This window comes from Porites lutea, chromosome 6 (genome assembly GCF_958299795.1).
Source record: "Porites lutea chromosome 6, jaPorLute2.1, whole genome shotgun sequence".
Taxonomy (NCBI): domain Eukaryota; kingdom Metazoa; phylum Cnidaria; class Anthozoa; order Scleractinia; family Poritidae; genus Porites; species Porites lutea.
The window spans coordinates 16361219-16371776 of record NC_133206.1 but is presented as its reverse complement, the minus strand read 5'-3'; the positions used below and the strand labels follow the sequence as shown (position 1 = coordinate 16371776).

The 10558-nt window shown below is 38.0% G+C and overlaps 1 protein-coding gene and 1 long non-coding RNA gene across 2 annotated transcripts; one reads left to right on the top strand and one right to left on the bottom strand.

Annotated features, from left to right (window-relative positions):
* The first annotated feature begins 2210 nt into the window (after positions 1 to 2210).
* Positions 2211 to 4239, top strand: LOC140940708 (uncharacterized). The gene is made up of 2 exons (XR_012166365.1): positions 2211 to 2351; positions 3206 to 4239. It is a non-coding gene; the product is annotated as an uncharacterized lncRNA (long non-coding RNA).
* A 2368-nt stretch (positions 4240 to 6607) lies between these two features.
* On the bottom strand, positions 6608 to 10377 carry LOC140940692 (uncharacterized). Its single transcript, XM_073389669.1, has 4 exons — positions 10261 to 10377; positions 9797 to 9832; positions 8608 to 8754; positions 6608 to 7779 (listed from the first exon to the last, which is right to left on the bottom strand). The coding sequence occupies exons 1-4, from the start codon at positions 10349 to 10351 to the stop codon at positions 7379 to 7381; spliced, it is 675 nt and encodes a 224-aa protein (XP_073245770.1). The 5' UTR covers positions 10352 to 10377; the 3' UTR covers positions 6608 to 7378.
* Positions 10378 to 10558: the final 181 nt, after the last annotated feature.

The window sequence follows — 10558 nt, the reverse complement described above, 5'->3', positions numbered from 1 at the left end:
ATAGATCTTTACATGTCCATTCAATCCAGACGTATTTCTTTCTTAAAGCGACTCGTTGTAAAATCACTAGAGTTATTTAATGCCACTTTCGCGGTAATATTTACTGTATTTATTCGAAGAAGCGCCCAGCCTCGAATTAGCGCCCACCTCGAATAAGCGCCCATCCTAAAGGCAGAAAAAGTTAATAAGCGCTCAGCCTCGAATAAGCGCCCACCCCTCCTCCTCTCAATCAAACTCAAATAAGCGCTCACCCCCATCCCACCCACTTGATCGAGTGAATAAATTCTAATAAGAGACTTCCCCGAGGATTAAGTTTTCTTCAGAGTATTTTACAGAAACCTTTCTTTGTTACTTCTTCGCGTTTGGTTATTAGCATTTATTGTTTTGTTGCAAAATAAACATACTTCACTTGCTGAAAATGGTGAAAATTTAACAAGTGCCCAGCCTCGAATAAGTACCCACCTCGAATAAGCGCCCACTCTCACGGTCCAAAAATGTAATAAGCGCCCAGGGCGGTTAATCAAATGAATACGGTATTTCCTTATTATGAACTGCGCTCAAGCTAAAAAATCAAAACAAAGAGAAATTTGTTCCTGTTAATGTTTTTGGACACTGTGATGGCTTTATGAACGTTGCAGATGCTCAATTTGACAATGCTATTGCGTTTTATTTCTTTAGTGTTTTTTTTTTCAACTAAAAGTGTTTTTTTAACTTAGATAACATGACCCGATAGCTTTTCGAGTTTGATCAAATATTCGAATCAAAAGCTAAAGAATAAAAGAATGGGTCTAAGCTAAAAAACTAGTCCATTTTGTTTTATTAACCGATAGTTTTATTGTATTGAAACCTCGATCCTGAATGTAAGTAACAGCAGCTTGTTCCTCCGCGCTCGATCGCGGGCTCATTTCCCGAACAGCGGCTGGTAATTTGCTTTATCAAACAAATCTGAAGAATGATAATGATGACAATGTCTGAGTGACCGTGATTCACCTGCTGTGTTGACGAAGTAAGAGCGTTTAATCAATTAAACAAGTTCTCATATTTTGATTTGTAAAGGATAATTTGAGTTATTTTTATTATTTTTTTACCGGATGGTGGACATCCTGTCCTCTTAAATTGTCAAGTCAGGTTTCCTTTTAGTGCGATAAAAAAGTTGGCATGGCGCGGTTACATGCTAACTGAAAGACTCTCGCCTATCTTGCCCACAGCTTGCAGTATGTAGACTCTTTTACAAGTATTTAGCTGAACTAATAAGGGTTATTCAGATCAGAGTACGCGAATTTTAAAGAACTAAAGGAAAGATTATCGAAATCGAGTAGCAAAAAAAAAAACAATTTTCGTTGAATTTATTTTTTCAAGTTGTCGGGGGGGGGGGGGGGGGTATATTATTGGTTGTTGTAATGTTATGACTGTTTATCAAATTTACAAATCGCGTTAATTTAGGAAAGAATCGTTTTCTTCCGGGACTGAAGGCTATACTTCGAATGAAGGAACTATAGCTAGTGGTCGGAATCACTGCAGAACTCTAATTGAAATGTTGTTTGTTTTAAGCTAAATTTGCCCCGGCCTATATATTTTGTCTGGCGTAAGAGTTTCTCTCCAGCATCCACGTAGAATGGCTCCGACCAAATGCATATATCAATAGAAGGAAAATTAAATTTTTGAAAATTCAAGTCATTACGATTAATTATACCGAAATTATAGCAACCTCTCAGAAACCGAGCAGTTATAGCTCCTGATTGTCACCAAAAATATACGAGTAACGGGAGTAAAACAATAAAGTACTCAAAGACATTTTTAAACCAGGAAGTAAAAATTCATAGCTGCATATTAAAAACATCGACGATGGCTTAGAAAATAGAGAGACCGGTCATAGATGAGAACTTCTTTCCGTTATCTGAATTTCATAAGAAATACCTCATAAATAAAATTCATTTTTCGTCGAAAAAAACAGTTAATATATCACCCATTAAGAGGAAAAGAGGCTTTTTTCTGGGGAGATCTGAACAAACTCCTTTCACCTGTGCAGTAGCTATTAGCATTTTTTGTCTTATATAATGTCCCCGATTGGTTCATTTTTCATGTTAATTGCTCACTTTCTATAACTTTGTTCTTGGCGACCAATGAAATTTCACAGTCTGAAAGGTTTTGCATGATGATCGCCGAGTGCGGATCACTGAGAAAGGCCGTGTTTAGCAATACGTGCAATATTAAAGCGAAAAGCAAGTTTTATGCGAGTTAATGTCATATCCACATTGAAAGATGGACAGAGCACAGCTGATGAAAACTGTTGAAAGCTTGAGAGACCAACTTCGTATCTCCCGAATGCCTGTGTCTATATGCAGTAACGAGTAAGTCCGTCTAGCCCTTGTCTTGACATGATTTAGATTTGTAAACTTGGAGGTTTATCACGAGCGACATCGCCGGAGAACTGTCTATCAGCACAAATCGGGCGTCGTTTCGCAGCCAAAAATTTGTTTCTTCCGCTTCTACAAAAGCCAACTGTAATATTTAAACCTATTGCTATGCTAAATCAGTAATAAGTTCTTTGAATATAAGCGATTGTAGGGCGCGTGATAAGGCTTCTGTAAGAAACAACACTCGTCTCTGATCTTCTTGTAAATCGAAAAAGGCTCGAACGTGCGCCAGAAACCCCAGTTTTAAAAATCTCTTGATTCCAAGTTTTGAAGGATTTTAATCCCGTTTTAAGAAAAGCAAATCCGCGATTTTAATAGTCGGAAGCCATACTTTTTTCATATTGATGTGGATATTTTTTTGCTAAACTCGCCGCAAAATGAACTGAAACCATAAACAAAGCCGTTTACTAGGCAAAGTTTCATATATAAATGCGATAAAAGAGAAACACTAGACGCCGCGTTATAATTGCTCTGGGAACGTTTTCGGTCTAAATGCAAAATATAATTGGGAAAAAACGGAGGTTTTTTTAACCTAGAAATCATTGTCAGAACTGTATTTAGAATGGGCGAAATTGCAAATTCTCTTAATTGTGTCTAGCATGGAAGCATCTGCGCATGGTCTTAGATCTCCAGATTACTTTTGTCCTCGATGTTTGAAGCGCGTTTAAGCAGTATTTTCCTCAGCTGTTGCGTTTAAGTAATTTTTTAATGTATAGAATGTCCAAGAAAGCGATGAATAGTAAATTTTACGTTGTTAAATTTTTAATTTTCATTATTATCTAACTTAGGCTGAAAGACTACTGTACGCAAAATGGAACGAAAGACCCACTGATTCATCCACCCGAAAGAAGAGAAAATCCATTCGCCGAGAAGCAGAAATGTTCTATTCTTTGACCATGAAGAAGCTCAAGCTACAGAGATGGAGATATGGTGTTATTTCTTTGGTAAAACGAACATTTTGAGACAATTTGTTAGAACTGTGAGGCCATAAATTTCGCCTAAATGAGCGGATATTATTAGCTGCTCATGCATAATCAGTGGAGAATTCAATTCTGCAGGTCGACAACGAAATTGTCGCCCAATAAAAGAAAATCCGTTGTAATCGAAACTGAAAATAATAAGGCTGTTGGCTATATACTCGATGTCGTCGCGTCGTAAAGAAGTATGTGGCGAAAGTTGTTTTTCTGCTTTACACTTGAATAGGTTTTTTCTTTTTTCAACACTGAGCTTTGAAGTTTCGTCAAAAACCTAGTGCCCTAGTGAACACATTGTGAATTCATTATCTCTCCAGTTTAGATCTTTCAAGGCCTACCACATCCGGTGTTTTTCTTGAATGTAGCATACCATGTAGCGATGCATCCATTTACTTGAAAATTATCATGTTCATAAGCGTTTTAAAGGTTAAAACGTATTAAAAGAAATCATTTTGCAAATAGGCCATAAGTAAACTCATTCTCCTCTATGTCCGTAAAATTAAGACAGAGAATCGAGATGTTAAATTATTTATTCTTAGCAATTGTTTTAAGGTTTTCTATCGGACAAACCATACTATTATACAACAACAATTAAAACAAGGAATAAAATAAATAGCCGAAATTTAATATAAACGCGTGGCTGTCCAAATGATTCAGATTGAAATTTCACAATGAAACACTGGCAAATGTTTTCGAGGCTAAAATGAAAAACGTTGAAAAATGTCAGCGAAACACAATCAAGAAAAGGTCAAAATTTCTCCTTTTTCATGCACAGCTAACAGCAACTCATCGTGAATATAACTTTGATTTTTGCTTTGCCCTGAAGCTGAATTAAATTATTTACAGTGGTTTGTTTTGTTGTCGACATTTTGAATAATTCAATATAACAATCTCCCTGTTTTGAAAGTGTATGTTCTTGAAAGTGACCATGAGTTTTTATTTTTTTGCCCGGTTTATAAACTCTACGTTGTCGAACACTAGAAGTACCTCTCCGTCGATTATCTTGGCGGCCAACGAAAATGCCTACATGCCGGTCGTCACTTTTGGGCCTAGCAGAAATAAGCGTGCGATGTTACTATAGTAACAAAGTGAAAAACCACCACATACAATCAAAATACATTATCTTTAGCTTCAGTTTGATGTAAATACATGACAAAAATAAGTTTAAAATGTGGGAAAAAAGAGAAGAAGGAAATGAAAAACTCTTGAATGAAAAATGAAAAATCTCTTTTCTCTTTACGAATTATTCCCTGAAAACTGAAGATGATTTGCTGCCGAAAATAGGGTCAAAGGAAACATTCACAGTCATCTTTTACAAAAGGTCACCTCAGTATAACTGCCGATACCTCGGGCCAAAAAAAAAACATGGATGCCCCCTTACTTCGGTTTCATTCTTTGTTTTTTAAGTTTTTGGATCAGCTTCGTGTGTTTCGTTAAAGTAAAGCTACTCTGGAGTTGTTTTACGACATTCAATGGTAAACTTTTTATGTTCAGACAAATACCTTTTACAAACCTCCTGTCTCTAATTTTATTTAAGTACGCGAAGCAACTTACCAGAACTCCACTATTGATTAACTAAACGCAAATATAACAGATTAAGTGCATTGATCTAAGTATCGTGCAATGCTAATAGTATCATCGATCGTTTTGAAAATAAACACGACGGCAGACGAATAAATATCAGGCGTTATATACAGTTTTGCGACAACCGCCTCTGATCTCGTAAAGGTGACGTTACACAGGACGATTTGCAACGACGATTTTTAGCACAACATAGTGTTACAATGTTGAAATAGTGTTGCAGCCCTTCGAAACAATGTCGCCAATTCGAACTCCCTGCCCCACCTCCAAAGCCAGGGAAAAGCGCCCTTGAGACGAGGTTGGCTCTCGCGTGACTTCTCGCGACTCCCCGTTGGTACTTCCCGTTAACGACCATCTCCCGTAAGCGACCTCGACCACATTGTGGGGTAACAGTTGTAGCGCAACGGATTGTAGAATTATGTGTACCTAAGCGAATACTAAATCATGGTATTTTGGGTGGTGGTTCGACTGTATTAATCAAGAATCATACTACCGTAACGCTTGGCTGTTTTCATCCTGTTCTTTGCTGAATTAAGCCCCTCTCAAGATAATCCACCTCACTATCGAGTTACCACCCTCTCAAATATGCTTGTAGCCCAACTTGCTCAACAGTAGCCAGTAACTAGAAAGAAACCAGCCTCAGGATTTCTCTATTATACTACCTTAATTTAATGTCACCACTTCATTAAACGTGAAGGTCGCTCGAATGACAGGAAAATTTGCTTAGCTGGCGGGATTAGCGGGCAAGTGCTGTAGTTTTTTGGCGACGAAACCGCGTGAAGATTGGGTGCTACTAGTAGTCGGCGTCGCCACGACCCGTCGCCACTCGCTTCACGTGTCGGCTCCGCCGCCAAAAAAGTACTCCGGGCACAACAATCCCGCCAGCTACGCAGGCTACAGGGAAAATCGTCCACCAAAGCCAGACTCCATGCCAACAGCCCTTGAGCAAGTTCGTCCAGTCCAGGCTGAAGACAAGGATAAAGAAAGGGAGCGAGCGAGCCGAAAGAACTCATTTGTTTGTCGTAACTTGGTCGCCAAACAACCTGAGAGACTGTTACGGTATTCGAATTGCCAAAGAAACTGTCAAGAAATTACAAATCCTGAGGGCAAGCTGTCAGGAGTCAGGAGAAACTTCTGGGGGCTCCTTTCCAGTTTTCCTCGGTTTCCGTGCTCAAGCTACTTATAGCCGTAACTTATAGCCGTAGCCCGGAGCCGTAGTCGTCTATAAACGAGTTTGTTTATATTTTTCTTTTCTTTTTCTTATTTTTCATATTACGCTTCGCAGACTCGTTGATAAACTAATTAGCACTTTCAGAAAAGGATGATTGTTTATAATATATTACTTTAATATTAATAATGCCTTTGTAGAAATAATGAATAAAAGTCGATAAGTAAAATTATAGTATAAGAATTTTTCGGTTTAGAAATTGTACAGACATAGAGTTACCTACTTCTATGCAAATTTTAGATATTTGGAGAAAGGGGAAGCTAGCGCTAGAAACTTCAGTTTAGTTCACTCCCTCGAAAATGGGTCCATATTTCGTTGTACCTAGTTTTGTGTCTATGGATGAAATCTTTTGGTGTTACCATTCAAAAGAAATCTTGCGTTAGGCAGATCTTTTCCCAAGAAACCGCTTGTCATCAGATTCAGTTGATTAAACGACTCGAAATTTGTAATTTTCCTTGAATATTGATCTTTAGAAGACAAGCCTTGCAATCTTCATCAGTTTGGAGTAAAGAAGGGAAAAGGGTGGCGATTTTTCGGCCATCTCGCAACATCACATTACACATTTTAGGGCTTAAAGTATCAGCCAGTCAAAGGACAATGTTCGGTGGGTAATGAACATAGACCTAGCGGTGAACTGATCTTTGGTTTGCCTGTCATTTCCTCCGGTCATTTAGAGCGCTTGTAAAAGAAAGTTAGATATATACGTTTAACCTAAAAACGCCTGTCCGCTGTTGCTATTTCTAGCCAGGAAAAGAGCTTCTTTAGAAACCAACCCTTTCATATAAGGAAAGAGTGTCACTTTGTAGAATTTTATAGCGTTGGTATTAATATAACGTTCATTTTCTCTTGACACTTGGAGCGATCCATTCAACCAAAAATTCCGGAAATTTCGGCCCAAAACTCAATGGATCGGTTCGGTCCAACCGGAAAGGTTTCGAAAAAACTGGTCCACCTTTTGAGGTGGACCACTTTTCCCAGTCAGACCGGTCTGAATTTTGGTTGAATGGATCGCGCCCAGCTGCGAGAAGAATCTTCTTTTTGTCTTCTCCTTGACCCAGTACGCTAAAAATGAATCGAGCTAGCGAAAGGAAACCTCTGCTGGCAGGGTAAACTCTAGAAGGCAAAACAACAAAAAAACCAACATTAGAAAAGAAAAACTAATCACGTTTTACAGTTGATTAAAGTTCAGTTTTCTTCTTAGTTTTTGACGAGTTGTCTTCATCCTCATCCTCCTCTTCGCCTTCATCTTCGTCATCCCCATCATCTTCATCATCACTTCCGCCACCCATTGCCTGCTGCTGTGCAACCTGCATTTTGATTTGATCTGCTAATCGTTTCGCGGCGCCGGGATCGTTAATATCAATGTTCATCCTCTGAATTCCATCGTCGTCTTTCTTTGGTGTTGATTTTTCCGTTTTAACCTCTTGTTTCTGATCATTAAACCGGACATCCATCTCTTCTTTTTCTTTCTTACTTCTATCTACTCCTTCGCAAGCCTTCGTCAACTCGTAGCAGACTTCCTTTTCATAATCTGCTGACTTTGTGGTCAACAGCTGTTCCAGTTCTTCTTCGTATTTTTCTGTCCAAATGAAAAAAAAAATGTAAAAATACGCCATTTCCGAGTTCCCCCGGGCCTCTGTTTCAAAACGAGGGTAGGTGCTCAGCCTTTGATATGGAAATCACTTTTCATTCTCATGCAAATAAAACTCATTTTCACAAGAAAGGTTGTGCACTTGGCCTCATTTTGAAAGTGAGGGTTTTTGGAACTTGGAGGCGGCCTATTACATTGAAAGCTGTATAATAAGCGAACGTGTTTCAAGTGGCCCCTTCACAAATTCCATTAATCAACTTACCTTCGTGGTTACAGCTACCATAAAAACTCTATTACAAGCTGGATGAAGCTTATTTTCATATAACAGAGTAGTTATTAGCGACTGGGTTTATTACAAAGTTCAACCTTCAAAGAGAGGGGGGGGGGGGGAATTAGTAGAGACGGGTGTAATAGGAAGAGAGACTTAATATATTTTATCATGGTTAATATTGTTTTAGGCTTCACACAAACTTTCACTTTGCCAAGTAAAATTTGCCCGGCGTGTAAATGCAGTTTTAGGAGAAAGAATGCCAGTGCACTGAGAATATTAAATGTACAAGTTTTGATTATAGCATGTCATGGCCACCTGTGATTTCTGATTATTTTTCAATGAAAAAAGAAGCAAAATACACTTTGATACGGCTGTACTAAGCTGTAAATAATGGCCGTGCAGTAAGGTCGACCACCAGCTTTTGACTATGGACTATTTTCCTGTGGTATTTTTTGAATTTAGAACAGGACAAAAGAAAGGAAAACTAAAAAATAAAGAAATCACAGACACATTTATTTATTTAAAATCAAAGCCAGAAAACTCACCTATGAGAAATTTACAAGCTTTAATTGTTGTAGGTGGAGAATAGTGATACTTTGAAAAATATTTAGCTTGACAGACGTCCTCCATTGCTTCAACCACTTGCAATTCTCTTGGATCAGAACTCTTTTTGGCTAATAACTTGCCTATTTCTAAAAAGAGAAGGGAAAAACACAGCAAAATTAGAAGGAATTTCTGCTTTCTTTCTTACCCTCTTTCTACATGGAGAGAGCTGATCCTCAACCACTTCCCTCTCCTTGATTTTCTGTCTTCATGTGTGAATGGTTGCTGTCATGAAATACCATGGGTGATAAGGGGGAGGGGGGGGGGGGGCAGGGTTTGAGGTGAAGGACAGGTTAGCCTTTGTTCTAGGTTTCTGGGTTCTCATGTATCCTGGACAATCAAAATAATAGCAGGTAGATGTATAGTAAAAAGAGCCTCGAACAGGCCAAAGACAGAAAAGTAAGAGAAAACATTTCCAGTTTGCTTTTCACTCTGTCCTGCTAGTGGATCACTCTGTTTTGAAAGAACATAAATTCTCTTTGAAGGTCAAAGGCAGCTCTCCTTGCAACACATTTACAGTGTACACATTTCAATGTCGGTAATATTTTTTTTGCTTTCAATGGAAACACTTTCCCTCTCTCCCTATAACTCACTGTTCATTAGACTTACCAAAGGATCTCTATTGACTGTTCTAAAAATAATTTTTGTCTGTCCTGTCTTATCATAGGGAGGGGGGCATACGGGTTTGTGGTGACGAACTTTTGCTCGATTTTTGGTGCGGGAATTTTTATTTTAAGTTGTGGTTTATTTTAAGTTGCTGTTTTACAAAACCAAGCAGTTTGTGGTATTTAGAAATTTTTGAGTAATTTCAATGCGGTTTGCAGTTTTTTGTGTTATTCTGTGTGGTGTTTATATTTAATTCTGTGCAGTTTCGCAGTATTGGTTCCCATGTTATGCCCCCCTCAATAGACTGCAAGCAGTCTCTCTTTTGCTCAAAAACCTGTGAGTGAGCCAACCTGCTCTCCATATTCAGGGTATATAATATTGATTTGGCATTTTCCACTACAAAATGGCAAAGGCCCTTTCCTCTTTAGAACTCTGGGTATACATATCATGGATAAAGGCTTCAGCTAAAATTAAGACCTGTCATGTTACTGGCCATTGTCAATAAAAGTCACCTGGTTTCATTACCTTGCATCACAGCACTGCAACTCTCACAGAAAATTGCTGGAAAGGAAGACACATTAAGAATGTTAAGCTTCTTTGTCAAATAAAATTGAGATTTTGGGCAATCTAATGACAACAATAACAGCTCATTTTATTCAAAAGAAGCCAAGAAAAAGATATGATGTAAGTGCCATCAGAGATAACAATGGAGATCAGGTATTCACACCTTCATGAATGTGACTGCAATTTTGTCTTACTTCAATTACAACTTGGGACACTACAGTCATGTTTTTAATATAATATTAAAAACATGACTGTGAATACCTGATCTCTTTTGTTACATTGATAAGCTAGAGTTATGTAATAAAAATTCACGATTTTATCTAATGCCTTAACAATGGAAAAAACGGTTACTCTAAAATATAAAAGGTCCAGGTCTTTACCTGTGATCGTTAGTACTGTGAGGATCTATTGACTTTCATACAAACCTTGGGACATATCTGGAGGTAACTTGACTTTGGATCCTAATGCTGAGAGGCAAAGTACTAAGACCATTGAGATTCTTAATAATACATCCATTTTAATCTGAAGAGAGAGAATGATCTTTCACTGAAGCAAGAAGAAAATTAAAATAACAGCAATGGTATATATAATAGCAGTATTGATTAGTCTTGAAATGGTATAGTTACTTGCAAAAGGTGTCAATCAACCTGCATGTACTGTAAGAAGTAAAGCTGGACTTTGTTAGAACAAGTAAAGCAATATAAAAGAAGCAAGTTCTAGTTT

Bases quoted from the DNA above. Each gene is read 5' to 3' on its own strand.
- LOC140940692 (XM_073389669.1), bottom strand. From the start codon at position 10,351: ATGGATGTATTATTAAGAATCTCAATGGTCTTAGTACTTTGCCTCTCA. The intron at 9,833-10,260 runs GTTTGTATGAAA...CTTCCTTTCCAG, and splicing joins ACCTCCAGATATGTCCCAAG to CAATTTTCTGTGAGAGTTGC. The intron at 8,755-9,796 runs GTAATGAAACCA...TTCTCTTTTTAG, and splicing joins TTGCAGTGCTGTGATGCAAG to AAATAGGCAAGTTATTAGCC.